This window comes from Mus caroli, chromosome 10, assembly GCF_900094665.2.
Source record: "Mus caroli chromosome 10, CAROLI_EIJ_v1.1, whole genome shotgun sequence".
Taxonomy (NCBI): Eukaryota; Metazoa; Chordata; class Mammalia; order Rodentia; family Muridae; genus Mus; species Mus caroli.
In genome coordinates this window covers 37817752-37833181 of record NC_034579.1, presented here as the reverse complement: position 1 = coordinate 37833181, position 15430 = coordinate 37817752, and the positions used below count along the sequence as shown (strand labels likewise).

Here is a 15430-nt window from a genome sequence, read left to right as displayed (position 1 = left end):
CCCTTCCCCTTCCCCTTCCCCTTCTCCTTCTCCTTCTCCTTCTCCTTCTCCTTCTCCTTCTCCTTCTCCTTCTTCTTCCTCTTCTCCTTCTTTTTCTCCTCCTCCTCCTTCTCCTTTTTCTAAACAAAAGCTTTATTTTAGTTTTAATTGTATACATGTATGCACATAAATTGGTTGTCTGTAAGAAGGAATCATGGATCCCCTGGAGCTGGAGTTATAGGCAGCTATGAGCTTCCTTGCCTGGGTTCTGGGAACTGAGCTAGGGTCCTCTGGATTAACAGGAATTACTCTTAACTGCCAATCCTAATGCCTACGTGATATCTACCCTTCCATTTACAATCAAGAGTCTATATAGCAATGTGTTACTACTATGGAGTGTATATGCCATATATATAGATAATAACCCTGGCAATTGTTTCTTGAGAATTTAACATATGTCTTACTAAAGCTTTACAACTAAGTATTGTTGCTGCTTTCATTATATCGATGAGGAAATGGCCAGAGAGATGATGTGACTAATTGATGGGCATAGAGGTAATGCAGCTTAAATCCAGCATCCTTGCCCTGACTTGGAACAGCTAAGTTATGTATTTTCCTTAGTATACAGAGTCTTGTACCGTGTGTTTAAATATCTAGTACGGCGTGGCTTGGTCGACGTTTTAATTTAGTCAGCCTTAACCCTTGTATGATACCTGCTGGATTTATTAACAGAGAATTTTTTGGTGCTTTATTCTTAGTGCCAGTGTATCTGCAGCTGCCACTTCCCTCTTAAAACTGAACCCTGTCATTCATTAGTGTTGCTGGTTTCGATCTATGTGATTGGCCTTTGGGGTGGAGGGAGTGAATGTAATGCCTGTTTTATAAGGAGATAAATGGAAATTATTGCTGCTTAGAAGCAAGGACCTGTCTACCTGTGCTTCTGAATTTAAGGAGGTTTTAAGGTGCTATCTCAGCAGAATTTAGCTCAGATTTTGCAGAGCAAATTCTCTCTTCGTCATCCTTACCAAGTGTGACAGCCAGACACGCTGCTTAGCTTGGCTGAGGGATGTGTCTGCATAGGCTTTATTTTTTCTTTTCCTTAAGTGTGTTTTAGATGCTAATAAATAATAAAAGAATACCCCGTTCTTAAGATTTTCTTTCAAATATTTATTGTATTTTCTTTGAATATGTTACCTGTTAAACCACTTACTCAGTCTTTGAATACGCTAACCTGCTTATGATTCTGAGGACATCAGGTTCCTGAGGGAAGACCTGTCTTCCTCATGCAGTATTCTTTAAAGAGCATTTTGATGAGCAGACCTCTGTGTAAATTCTCCGTAAAGTATCAATATCCTTCAACAGATACTGTTAGCCATTCTTTACAGAGCAGGAGTGCATTAAAAACTGCTAATAAAAAGTAGGTGCTTGTTTTTGTGCTAATACTAATTACTGATAATGCATGCTTCTGTTTGTCAGTCACTCCGTGGCGTGGTACCAATCAGTGGGTGACTGAGACGCAAGCACTTACACATGAAAATGAGTTACTGTTTTTTTTTTTTTTTTGAGTGCGTCAGGATGGAAGGCAATCCTGGGTCATGAAGATCTCTTCTCTGTAATGCAATGTCTCCACTCTCTGCTCCAGAGCAGACTACCCTTATTGGTAATCTGTAGCCTTGTCTTTTGTTCCGGATGGTAATGAAATGCTGGGCGCTGAACACCCCAGCTCTCCAAGAATGTGGGGCCAATTGTCTTCTGTTCACTTACACTGTAAAATTACTGTTCCCCAGCAAGGCAGGACAAGTGCAGGGCCGGGATCAAAGAGTCTACACTGGCATCCAGCTGCACTGGGTGACTCCTGCTTTATTAATTAGTCATAGCGCCTCCAAGTTAATTTTCTCAGCTAGCACAAAAACACCCTATAATGTAAAAACAGCTAAGTGGAACTCGACCACAAACCCTGACTGTCTGTCTGTTTCATCCATTTCTGGTTTAAGCTTTTGTAACGTGTAACCAGCCGAATATTCTGCTCTGAACCTCGGGGCACAAAAGCTGTTTTTTCCTTTTTTGTTCCAAAAAGCATTGTGGACGTCGTCAAAGGATGGCCTTTGTTTTCCAATATTGAGTCACATTTCATTGATTTTCACTGTAAACTAAATGTATGGAGAAAGCTAGACCTGGCTTCAAAACCGAATTTAAAAGTTCAGTTCCTGCTGAATTTTGCAAGCTCGTTCTGTCCCCTCATCAGAAATGCCACTGGTGTTTAAGCATTTGAAAAGGACCTTCTCTATGAATGTTTTTGTGAGAGCAAAATTTGTCCGTGATCCTGAGCTCCCACTGAGCTCCTCAGTCTCTTTCTTCTTCAGAGAGCACTTGAAGTTCCAGGAGTCTTTTAGAGAAGGCATTTCCAGCAGTTTCTCTTAGGTAATATGTTTTTAAGTCATTGCTTGAGACAAAAAGAACCCCTGCTGTCTCACTGTCCCTCCAGCTTTCCTTTGGTTCTGGTAGGTGGAAAAATCTTCACCATCAGGAAGGTCCTGGCCAGGAAGAGAGAAGTAGGCTAGGCTTGTACAGCTCAGGTTTGAGGGGCTGTGTTACATGGGGTCAGTTGGTAACCTGATTAAACAGGAAGATTTCCATGCATTTGATTTCCATGCGTTTCTGTATCCTGTACCAGGGAGTAATTTAAAAAGGTGAGGCATTAGTAAGTAGTACACGCGAGGCCAGTGTAACGAGCGGGTTCTTGAGATGTGCTGGTAAAGAAAGTCCAAGTACTGCTGCCCCGAGTAGCTAAGGACCATTCAGCAGCCGCTGCGGCCAGCCTGTCTTCATCCAGCGTTAGGCTATGTGTAGAGTTTGCCCCCTGATTGCTGATTTCTTTGTGAACTGTAACAGCCTCTTTTAAAAGTGGCTGATAAGTGGACTTTTTGATTATGGATTTGAAGAAGAAATAATTTTAGAGGAGACGAGTAGCTGTGTTTCTGTTGTCTCACGTAGTTTCGCCTGCCCTCTTTTATGCCTTGTTTAATCTGCACGGTGCGTTCCTTGTTTTGCCAGAGGCTGTTTTAAAGCACTGTATTAAGCATCCTGGTTCGGGATGGATTTATTTCTATTTTTTTCTTTTTTCTTTAGCAGGAATATTTGTGTTTGGAAGGTTAGCAGAGGCTGGCATGCTGGAAGTGACTGCAGTGCCTTTGGATTATTCATGGACAGTAATAGAAGGCACTTAAAAAGAACAATGAAATTGCTTATTTCTGTGATGGGCCATCTGTTGAATTGTTTTGTGCAACAATTGCACAATAGTATCTATGTCATATCATTCTATTTTCAACAGCAGCTGATTATGTCTCACTGGCTACTTGTCCTTATTTCTGAAGTCCCATGGCCATTAAAAGTCACCTTTCCAGGGACCTTTGCCAGAAAGGTATTAGGAATTGCAAATATCCTGTATATTTTAACGTTGTTATTCTTACTCCCTTGCCTGTGTGTGTGTGTGTTGGAAAGGGGTGGTAGGATTAGGAGAGAGTTGCTCATGCTCTAATTAATTGGATTTCCTAAATGCTCCGGACACTTTCCTAGGTTTCCTACGTGTGCTTGATGAAGAAGTTAGCATAGAACCACTTGCGAATCTGGGTGGAATGATTGACTTGCAGGCCAGGATGTGTGACTTTAAAAGACTGTTCGATGGCCTTTCATGCTTTTAATTATCTACTTTTTCTCTCAGGACGATAATTAGAATTTTTTCTCTCGGAATTCACTTCTGTCTTAATGAAAAAAAAAAAAAAGAGGAGCCATTAGCAAATTTGTTAGAGCAGAAGTGAAATAGAAATAAAACAAATGTGTTGTCGTCCACAGGTCACTGACATCGCCGACGCCATGATTCTGAAACAGCTTTTTGAAAATCTGTTCAAAAACGGGGTCGTCGTTGTGGCAACATCCAACCGACCACCGGAAGGTAACGGAACATAGCGAGTGCTCCCCATCCAATTAGATGGAGACTTAGGAAGCTTTCAAAAGCTCACGTTTCTGTAGTAGTTTTCTTGGGCTTGTAGATCTGATGACCTCGCCTACCCTTGCCAGGTTTTACACCAGGCTCAATCTGAAAAATTAGTTGGGATTCACATTTTAAAATATTTCTGTTTTTTGGTTTTTTTTTTTTTTTTTTAAGCAAGCTGAGCCCAGTTGATTCCCATGTTGGATATGGTTGGTTCCCCTAGCACTAGACATGTGATGCGTACATATAAAAACATAAGTCTTTTCATCTGCTTTTTATGCCATAAAAGAAAGCCCAATGAAAATGAAAAACTCTTAATTAAATTTTAGAAAAAGACGAAGCCCACTCTCATGAGTAGTTTTTTTTTTTTTCTACTTCACTTAATTTATCATTTCTAAAAAGGCACTTGTGGCTTATTAGGAAAGCATTTAAGAATTAAAATACAAGTACTGGTTAGACAAATGTAATACATTTCAAATCTTGTATTTTCTTTTTATAGCTCATCATGTGGTCAGTTAAAGGTGAGGATTCCAAAATAATGTTTCACAGGGGACGGTCAGATCTGCTCAGAAATACCTTTCCAGAGGGCCCTAGGCCTGTCTGCCGATTGCACAGCCCCGCCCTCTTACCCCGTGGCACTACTGTTTACCCTTCTCTCTCTCTTCACATGGCACATATGCCCCACCATAGTTGATTTCTTTATTGTCTTTTCGGCTCATTGTCTGTCCGGAGGCTTTGTGAGAGCACCTTTTATCTCCATGCGTGGGTGTGAGTGTGTTCCAGTTCTCTCAGAATGCCTAACACGTGGATGGATCTCAGTAAGCAGCCTCAGATTGAATGTAGAATGTCTGCATTTCTGCAAGATTCTCTGGCTGCAGTGCAGAATGGATTGCAGGGCCGAGTGTTTGAGACTGGGAGTAAGGACTGAGGAGGCTGTCACAGCACTCAGAGGGGACGGAGCTGTGGTAAGAAATGCTCAGGTGCTGTTTCTATTATAGGCCAAGCCAACAGGGCTTACTGATGGACTGGGTCATAGGGAAGAGAAACACGGAGACCAAGCAAGCAGTCTACCACTGGGCTATCTTCTCATCCTTCAAGAGTATGGGAAAGGGCTGGAGGGATGGCTCAGAGGTTGACAGTACTTACTGACTGCTCTTCTAGAAGTTCTGAGTTCAATCCCCAGCAACCACATGGTGGCTCAGAACCATCTGTAATGGGATCCGATGCCCTCTTCTGGTGTGCATGAAGACAGCTATGGTGTACTCATAAAAATAAATAAATCTTTTAAAAAAGAAGAGTGTGAGAAACTCTGCTAATTAAGGTTGAAGTCTACCATTGACAGGTAGCCTTCTGGGACTTGGCAAATAATGGAGGACTTCTTGTTAACAGGTTTCTCCTTCTCTGACCCTGTCTGGGGGTTTCTAAGCCTCCACACTCACCTCTACCTAAGGAATGTCACATAGCCTCAATTAGTTTATAGGATTAATTTCTTTTCTCCTGACAAACCTGTTCAGCCAGCACCTGGGATTCCTGAAAAGCTTCCCCATGCTAATGAGCTATGACCATTGCCCATCTTGGATGTCCCTGCCCTCAGTTCCCCAAAGCCTTGAATCACCCTAAGATAAGTTGATCTGCCTACTGACAATCAGTCCCGTGTGGTCGTTCACCGTACCTACTCACAGGGCTTTTGAACCCCTCTCCTCCACACTCAGTGTCTCTGTTCCCTCTGCCCATGTGCACCAAAGGGTTGACAGTCCACGGGGGGTAGGGAGACTCACACGGGAGCTTCTTTAAAAAAGAAAATTACTGTTTGGGCATCTCAGGGAGGTAGAGGCAGGGGGATTTCTGTAAGTTCAAGGCCAGCCTACTCTACATACAGACTTCCAGACTAGCCAAGGCAACCTAGTGAGACCCTGTCTTAAAAAAAAAAAAAAAGAAAGGGGGGCATTGATTACTGTGGTAGTTTGGGTGATAATGCCAGCCGTAGGCTTGCATATTTGGATGTTTGTTTCAGAGTTAAAGGAGTATGGGTGTGGCCTTGTTGAAGGAGGTGTGCCACTGTGGGTGGGCTTTGAGGTTTCCAAAGCCCACCCTAGACCCAGAGTCTCCTTTTTCTCCCCATTGCCTATAGGTCAGGATTTAAAACTCTCAGCTACTGCTCCAGCACTACACAGGTCTGCATGTTACCACCCTCCCTGCCATGGTAAGGGACTAAGCCTCTGAAACTCTAAGCAAGCCCCCAGATGAATGCTTTCCCTTATAAGAGTTGCCTTGGTCACGGTGTCTCTTCACAGCAGTAGACCAGTCACTAAAACAAGAGTAATAGAGGAAGACAAATGATACAAATGTATGTATTTTAGTGCACGTCCCCCCTCCCCCACATGCATATGCAGGTAACACCATACACATACAAATACTAGATTGTTCAGCTAAGTGAGACTGATGTCTGCCTCTACTATAACTGATCTAACAGTGCTGTCAGGATCATCTTTGCACAGCGATAATGCTATGTTCATAAGTAGCAAGGTGCTAGAACAATCTAGGAAGTTCTAGCAAGATTGCTGAAGGAAGGCAGTGCTTGGCATTGTGGCAAAGCAAGGCAGGCAGTCACAGGGAGAGGCTGAGGGAGGCATGAACAGGGTCCCTGGGCTGTCAGGTAGTGTGCTGAACATGAGCTGGAACTGCTCTTCTGAGAAGACCCAAAGGGAATTCAAGGTGCAGAGTTGCAGCAGTTGAACTCTAGTCAACTGACAGCCCTTTTCTCCACAGCTCTAGAATCTCTCCACTGGCAGACGAAAGTCATCTTAATAGGCTATCTATCCATCCATCCATCCATCCATCATCCATCATCCATCCATCCATCATCCATCCATCCATCCATCATCCATCCATCCATCCATCCATCCATCCATCCATCATCCATCCATCCATCCATCCATCCATCCATCATCCATCCATCCATCCATCATCCATCCATCCATCCATCCATCATCCATCCATCATCCATCCATCCATCCATCCATCCATCATCCATCCATCCATCCATCTATCCATCATCCATCCATCCATCCATCCGTCTGCCCACCCATCCATCCGTCCGTCTGTCCATCTGTCTGTCTGTCTGTAGATAAGGTGTCACTATGTAGTTTTGGCTAGCCTGAAACAACTTACTACCTAGCTCAAGCTTGCCTTTCTTTCTTTCTTTCTTTCTTTCTTTCTTTCTTTCTTTCTTTCTTTCTTTCTTTCTTTCTTTTTTCTTTCTTTCTTTTCTTTCTTCCTTTCTTTCTTTCTTCCTTTCTTTCTTTCTTCCTTCCTTTCTTTCTTTCTTTCTTTCTTTCTTTCTTTCTTTCTTTCTTTCTTTCTTTCATTCTTTCTCTCTTTCTCTCTTTCTCTCTTTCTCTCTTTCTCTCTTTCTTTTTTCCATGACAGGGCCTCTGGCTCTCCTGGAACTCACTCTATAGATCAGGCTAGCCTCTGCGTCCCAGTGCTGGGGTTAAAGGTGTGCACCACCACCTCCTAGCTTTGGGCTGGCTTTCAACTTGTGGTCTTCTTGTCTCTGCTTCTGAGTGCTAGGATCAAATAGCTTAATGCTTTGACACTAAGGCATGGTGGCATTACACCTGTAATCCTATTACCCAGGAGGCTGAGTGTAAGTTAAGGGGCAGCCTGGGCTATGGTGTAAGACCTAGGTCAGCCTGACTGACAGGAGAAGACACCATCTCAACAAAACAAGAACAAAACACTCCCAACCCCTCTCCCCCCAAATTAAAAAACCTTAACGCAAAGAATACGATACAATATGAATGTGGATATACTTATTCATGTGTGTGAGTCTATTCCTGTGTGTGTATAATTTTATTGTTGAAGAAAAAGACAGAATATTGATATCAGGAAAAGACATAATAAAAGAATGAAGGATGGATGAGTGGTTACGTCGCCTGGGAAGGGAGATTTTGAGTGCACAGGAGCAATGGGAGAGTATTTCTTGGTGTACTGGAGTTGTTCTGTATCTTGATTGTGGTGGTGGTTATATGTGCTAAAAGTCACACAACTGTATGCCACAAGAGTTAATTTTATTCTATATAAATTAAGAAAGACTGTACTGGCTGCTTTCTCCTTGATGGCTGTGAATGATCGTGGTCTAGCTGCCCCAGTTAAAGGTTGTTCTCTTTTCCAACCATGAGAATACACACAGGTCTTCCTGCAGATTATAGCTTTGATCCAAGGCCCCAGATAGTGCCGTTATTGAAAAGATAGAAGTAACCATTGGGCCGAGTAGCACGTGCCTGTAATCTAATGCTGGGATGGCAGGGGTAAGAGGATTGGAGTCTGAGAATAACCTAGCTTACATAACAAGTTCCAGGCCAGCCAGGGTTAAATGGGAGACCTTTTTCTCTTCTGTCCTCCAGATAGCAGATTCTCAGATGGCTTACCAGCTGGGGAAAGAAAGTCCTTGGCACGGAGCTGGGCCATGCTAAGTGGCCAGAAAGAGAGTAGTGTACCAGAGAGCTCAGAAGGCAGCAGTGACCAAAAAGTGGGCTGTACAGGATGGAGCTGCAGGCAGGAGCTGGCTTCCGTAAAGCATCAGTAAGGATGCTGAATTCTGCTGTAAGAAATAATGTAAGCCACTGAAGCTCGCCTCAAACAGGAGGGACCAGATTCCAGGTGGGAGGACTGCACTGGCCATGATTTAAAGATGGGCTTCTGGGTAGAGTGTAGTGACATGAGGGACCCAGGGGGACCTGCCAGGAAACTACTGTGGACTACTAGACAAGAACTGACTATGTCTTAGTACCAGACAACAGTTCTCCAGAGGGGACTGTTTGCTTTGAAAGACATTTAGCAATGTCTGGCTGTTCTACCCAAGTGTAGGGGTGTCCTGGCAGGCAGCAGGGTTAGGGCTGGGACTGCTGCCAGAGACATTGTTAGTGCAAAGAGCTATTCTTCATGCAAAGGACCACGTGGACAAACATGTCAGAAGCGTGCAGAATAAGAAACCTGGTGTAGGGTGATGATGGCAGTGGATCTGCAGGGAACAACTAAACAAGAAACCTGTGATTTAAAATTTCACGCACAGAATTCTCATGTCTTATCTCTGAAATTGAAGTTTTTCTGTTTTCATGATACTCACAAGTTTTTCTAGTTTCATGATATTCCAGTAGAGAAAAAAAAAAAAAAAAAAAGAATTAATTGGATGGTGACCCAACAAGTGAGCAGGTCAGGAGATCAAATTAGTTAAAAATTCAAAATTAACTTAATGATTAAACTTGAGAACTCTATTTAAAAACAGGAATACAGTGTTAAAGGGAAGTAGACTGGGTAAGTTGGGTGACTGCTCTTCAATGTCAGTATAATTTGGGCCACCAAAAAGAAAGCGGACCCCAGAATTGAGCCTAGAGCTATACAGAAGATGTTAGAATGTCTGCATTTTTCCTTTTATCCCAGCACTCGGGAGGCAGAGGCAGGCGGATTTCTGAGTTCGAGGCCAGCCTGGTCTACAAAGTGAGTTCCAGGACAGCCAAGGCTACACAGAGAAACCCTGTCTCGAAAAACCAAAAAAAAAAAAAAATTAAAAATATTTATTATTATTATTTTCTGTGCATGAGTGCTTTGCCTGCATGTATGTCTGTGCACCACATGCGTGTCTTCTGCCACTGGAGGCTGGAAGAGGGCAGTGGATCCCCGGAAACTGGAGTTTTACAGATGGTTGTGAGCCATGTGGTTATAAAGAATCAAAGTCATGTCCTCTGCAAGAGCAGCCAGAGCTCTTAACTGCTGAGCCATCTCTCCAGTCCCCCCAATTATTTTAACATTTAAAAATTTAAAATCTTACATATATGTTTGTATGAGCACACACACGCACAAGAGTGCATGCCATGCGCATGCACATGGGAGGTCTGTGCACAGCTAGTAGGAACTGGCTCTCCCCTTCTACCACATAGGTCCCAGGAATTGAACTCAGGCCATCAGGCTCGGAGGAAGTGACTTTACTCACTGAGCCATCTGGTTGGCTCAAATTTCTGTTTTCTATGTACTGTTTATTACAATGATAAAAGCATTCGGTAGCATTAGAATACCTTGAGTAGGATGATTTGAAAATTTCATTTTCTCAGATCACCAGGCAACAATGTTAAATGATTTTTATTCAGACCAGTATATTCATTGTAAACAAAGGACTAGATAGCAGTACAGTTGGCTACCAGTAGGTGCACACTCACATTTACGTGCACACTCACATTTGTGCATTTATTTTATTACTTAGAGGAAAAGAATTAGCTGGATGTGATGGTGAATGCTTTAATCCCAGGATCTGGGAGGTAGAGGCAGGCAGATCTCTGTGAGTTTGCGGCCAGCCTGGTTCACATAGCAAGTTCCAAGCTCTTCAGAACTAAATAGGGAGACTGCAAAACAAAAGAACAACAAGAACAATAATTCAGTGGTCATTACTACACAAAGACTGAAAACACATTTGGAGCAATCTAACACCTTTCATAAAATGTAATTAGAATTATCTTTTAAATATGATATCAGATCTATGTGTTTTATTTCAAAAAACTGTGTATTTATTTCAGAATTACATTTAGCAGTGAAATTATATAAAATTTCTGATGCAGTGATGAGCTTGTCAGGGTGTACAGCTATAGATTTTTAAAAAGTTACTGCTTTGAGAATTTTGTACAGTGTGTTTTGATCGTATTTATCCCAACTCTTCCTAGGGCTACTTTCTTCCACCCCTCAACTTTGTGTCCTATTTTAAATATCAGACTGGCTCCAGTTTGTGCTGCCCATGTATTTCTGGGTGTAGAACCTTTCACTGGAGTGCGGTTGGCTCTCCAGGGGCCACCTTTAGAGAAAACAGTCAGCCTTAGAACCCATGCCTTACACCCAGCCCAGCTTCTCAGGTGGAGTAGCTTGTGAATCCCCTTGGACTGCTTGTGAGAATCCTGGATGGCTTGATCTTGCCACAGTTCTTGTGCGGGTATCCACAGCCGCTGTGAATCCTTGAGAGCAGGAGTCCTGTCAGGCCTAGAAGACAGGGTTTTGCTCCAGTCCTCCCTGACCTCTGGCTCTTAAATTCTTCCCACCCCTTTTCTGTGATGGCCCCTTAGTTTTGAGTAGGAGATGTGATTCTTGGCCTACTGGTGGCTGAGCACCCCAGGAAACCTTTTCTCTGCAGTTTGAGCAACAACAATCACTGTTTAACACGAAACATCATCTGAATTACAGAGACACACAGCGCTCACGCATGGCACTGTTTGTTCAGTCAGAAACCACCGTAGCATTAGAGCAACAACAGACTACAACATTAAATATGGTGACTAATGGCAAAAAGCAACAGTTTTTTAAGACAGCTGAGTGGCCAGAGGCAGATGCAGGTGGGTCTTTGAGTTTGAGGTCAGCCTAATCTACAGAGTGAGTGCCAGGATAGGCAGACTACACAGAGAAACCTAGAAAATCTAGGGGAAAAAAAAACCCCAAAGTGTGTGAGTAGGGACATTTGAATGTGACCGACTTCAGAGGCCAGAGGCATTGGATGTCCCTGGAGCTGGAATAACAGGTATTTGTGAGCTGCTGACACGAGGTCTGGTCCTTTGTAAGAGCAGTACGCGCTATTAAACATTGAGTCATCTCTACAGCCTCTAGCAGAGCTAGTTTAGTTTATAGTAAGAATTGTGACCAAACAGCAGAACAGAATATTTTTCAGTTTGCCTAGGAAAAAAAAAGTGTCTATAAGGTTATGGGCCAAAGAAATATGGCTGCTGAAGAGATTCAAGCCAAGTCCTTTGCCTCAGAGAAGCTACACTTCTCCCTCAGTTCCTCCCTCTCCTCTGTCTTGCACTGGGGTCCTCTCTCATCAGAGTCCATACTCCAGTAGACTCTCCATCCTTCTGCCTTCAGCTTCCATGTGCTGGGATTCCGACACACACTGCTATAACTAGAGTAACCGTACCTGTGACAACTCACAGTCAAAAGGGGAAACTTAATCTGCGATACTATTTACAGATTTAGCAAAATATTGTTTGTACTTTAGTTTTATTAGTGAAGGAAGCCAAATACTATGCTGTAGACATTGGGAAAAAGTATTCCAGTTTACTATATTGACCTGACATTTGTACAGAAATTTACAGCCAGTGTAGATAAGATGCACTGTATTAAATATGTAATGTTTTACCTATGTGGGTGGATCACAGAAACTGATAAAATATTTTCTAAATAATGAAAGAGAAAAGCTAAACTGCTGTTACTGCTTAATTGGTCTAAAGATGTCCTTTAAAAAAAAACTATGATAAAATAATAATATCTTAGAATGATAAATCATATTGACCCCATAGAGCCATGTAAGTAGTTTATTCTGGGACATATTTTATTCCTGTTTTATAGGAAAATTCATTTGAATTACCTTTTTTAAATGCCTTTTGTACTCTAAACCAGTTTGTATATGTATAAATAGGTATTATTCATCCTCTTGGTTTTGAAACTTGAATTTTAAGGAAAGGATCTGCCACCCATGCATCTGCACTGTATGGATATGCTTGTCATTAAAGTCCTCTCTGCATGCATTTTGCCTCTAAGTGTTATTACCATTCTTCACTCTGGAGAGTTTGGAGGCCCTCATTCTATTCTCTACAAATGAATGTTCCATAAGCCCACTCCACTGTCTTATACAACCAAGTGTTCATTTAGCTCTGTTCAGAATCATTAAAAAAACCACAGGCAAGAGCAGGTGAATTTTAACTGATATTTAGTATATAACAGCAACTGTTGACATAAATATAATAGAAACCTTTGCCTCTAAGTGTAAGGGTCCATGATTTGCTGAAGAATGATGCCACAGACTCAAACAGTATGCAAATGCAAAAAGTGTTTTACTTTGCGTAAGTCCAGCATGCTGGGGTCTACCATCTACAAAGATGGAGAGACCCCAAAGTGAGCTCACAGGCCTGATTTCAAGCACATTAGGGGAATTCTGTGGAGGGGTAAGTGACCTCTCTCTTAATCTTGGCTTTATCTCTATGGACATTCCAGAACCATTGCTGGGGGGACTGGAAGCTGTTGTTGAGGAAGTCTGGAAACTGTTGCTGACAATGGTCCTTGCCTCAGGACTAGTGGTAGAGCAGCTTCTGAGTCCTGGACTTGCCCAGTTCTGGGAAACAGAGATGTAGGCCTAGTTTCCTGAACTGCCAGTTTGAAGCCTGTCATGGAATCAGCCTAGCCTTCTTATAAGAAAGTTAATACTAAATGTGAAAAACTTTGTAGCTAAATAACATTTCAGGAGATGAATCTATTGTATTGCAATTAGCATAATATTTGAGTTGCAGGGAAACTCTCAATGTGATGATTACAGCCCCTCTTCCATTACGTGTTCCATAAAAGCCTGAAGATTTTCAAGCTACCCGATTTCTGCTTAGGATTCTGTTTAGAAAATGCCTCTCGGAGCATAGCGTTTTGAATCACATGTTTTTGTAAAGGCACAGTTTTAAAGACTTAACCCTTTGAGACATTAAGTCTGTAAGACTTAACAGCTATTGTCGTTTCCCTTTAACTTTGCTAATGAGGGGAACTCTTTTACTCAAGAACAAGTGAGCCTCCACTGCTGTCACTGGCTTCAACATTCCAAAGCACCATAGCATTAACAAAAGATAAAGCAGACGTGGCGGTGCACACTTTAATCCCAGCACTGCTCAGGCAGAGGCAGGCAGATCTCTGTGAGTTTAGGCCAACTTGGTTTGCGTGGTGAATTCCAGGACAGTCAGAGGGCCGTATAGATAGACCCTGTCTTGGAAAGAAAAAAAAAAGCAAAAACAAAAGTACCTTAAAAGTACACCTGGGCTTTGTTCTAGTCTGTTGTGCTCATAGATATTCATGAATGCTGGGTATGTTTTTATAATGGATTTCTAATATATAATAGAAGTGTGTTGCCCTGCTAATTCAGGTTGAAGTGAACCATTGTCAGGACAATGCTCAGCACAATAGGCAGGGATTCCCCATCTCTGACCTTGACTGGGGAGTTATAAAACACCTCTCTGCCTCTACCTGAAGAATGTCTCATAGCCTAGAGTAAGATTACAGGTTCAGCTTCCTTTCTCCTGATAAGAACCTGTTTAGCTAGCACCCAGAGACTCCTGAAGTGCTTCCCCATGCTGATGAGGCATCAGCCAAGGACCTCTGCCCATGCTGGGTATTCTGACTCTAGTCCTGTGTCCTTTTGTCATAGATGGGCTTGTGTTGGCTGTAGTTTTATATCAAGAGAGCTACCAGTCTATATTGTTTTGGGTCTAGTTCCTTTTGAGATTTGCCTGTTGTACACATAGTTTGTCTTTTTAATTGCAGAATAGTATTTCATTGTGCAGTCCCCCACGCTGCTCCTTTGGATTGCCTCCAGGTTGGGGGTGTTACAACTGACGCTTAGGAAGTTGTTTGTTTTGCGTCTTCATTTATGAAACTGCTAGAATATGAGCTGAGTTTTAAAAATTCTTACTTTTCCTTTTCCTTACTTCCTGTCAATCTCTCTGTTATTTCATTTTTTTGTGAGTAGGGTCTGAGGATTGAACCTGGGCCTCTTGCATGTTAGGAAAACACTTTACCACTGAGACAGCCCCCAATCCCCGCTATATTTTTATGCACCTCCTCCAGCAGCGTTTGCAGTTGGTGAAAACTATGGGCATGCTTAATTTTAAACCCATTTTTTGCATTTTATCCTTGTACTCAACAGAGGTCTGGACTATAGTAAAGGAAAGATCTCATGTTGAACCTGGCCAGTATTATTATACCTTTTGTGATGTTCCTAAATCAAAATGTTTGGTGTAGGACTGGAGAGATGGCTCAGAGGTTAAGAGCACTGACTGCTCTTCCGAAGGTCCTGAGTTCAAATCCCAGCAACCACATGGTGACTCACAACCATCCGTAATGAGATCTGACGCCCTCTTCTGGTGTGTCTGAAGACAGCTATAGTGTACTTAGATATAACAATAAATAAATCTTTAAGAAAAAATTTAGGTGTACGTGAAACAAAGCCTTCCCTTGATCACCACAGAATGTACACAGCCCCCCTCACTGTGATGATGCCATGATTACACCACAGAATATACACATCCCCCCTCACTGTAATGATGCCATGGTTATTATTTCTAAGGAAAATAAATGTTTTCTAATGACCATTTTATTTTCATAAAAATATGGCTGTTGAAATCTCTCACAGTTTTCAGTTTTTCTTTAAATAAGGAAATATAGAAAAGGTCCTATAATGCTATACTTCAAAAAACCTGACGTACAGTATAATCTATTTTGTGTTTTTCACTATGGAGGAAACTGTTTTACTGTTTCCATTTTTAAAATTTATAAAAATCCAATAGCATAATAGGATGGCTGTCAAAGACAACTGTTGATGTGTGATGGTTTGTATATCACTGGACCAGGGAGTGGCACCATCTGAAGGTGTGGCCTTGTTGGAATAGGTGT

At 42.2% G+C, this 15430-nt stretch overlaps 1 protein-coding gene across 2 annotated transcripts in view; it reads left to right on the top strand.

Annotated features, from left to right (window-relative positions):
- The window catches only part of Afg1l (AFG1 like ATPase), a 158510-nt gene that overhangs the window by 59333 nt on the left and 83747 nt on the right, over nt 1–15430 (top strand). For both annotated transcript variants that reach the window (XM_029482682.1, XM_021174127.2), the window contains one exon: nt 3832–3931. In XM_029482682.1, the coding sequence (XP_029338542.1) occupies nt 3832–3931 (100 nt within the window). The remainder of the gene's footprint in view (nt 1–3831; nt 3932–15430) is intronic.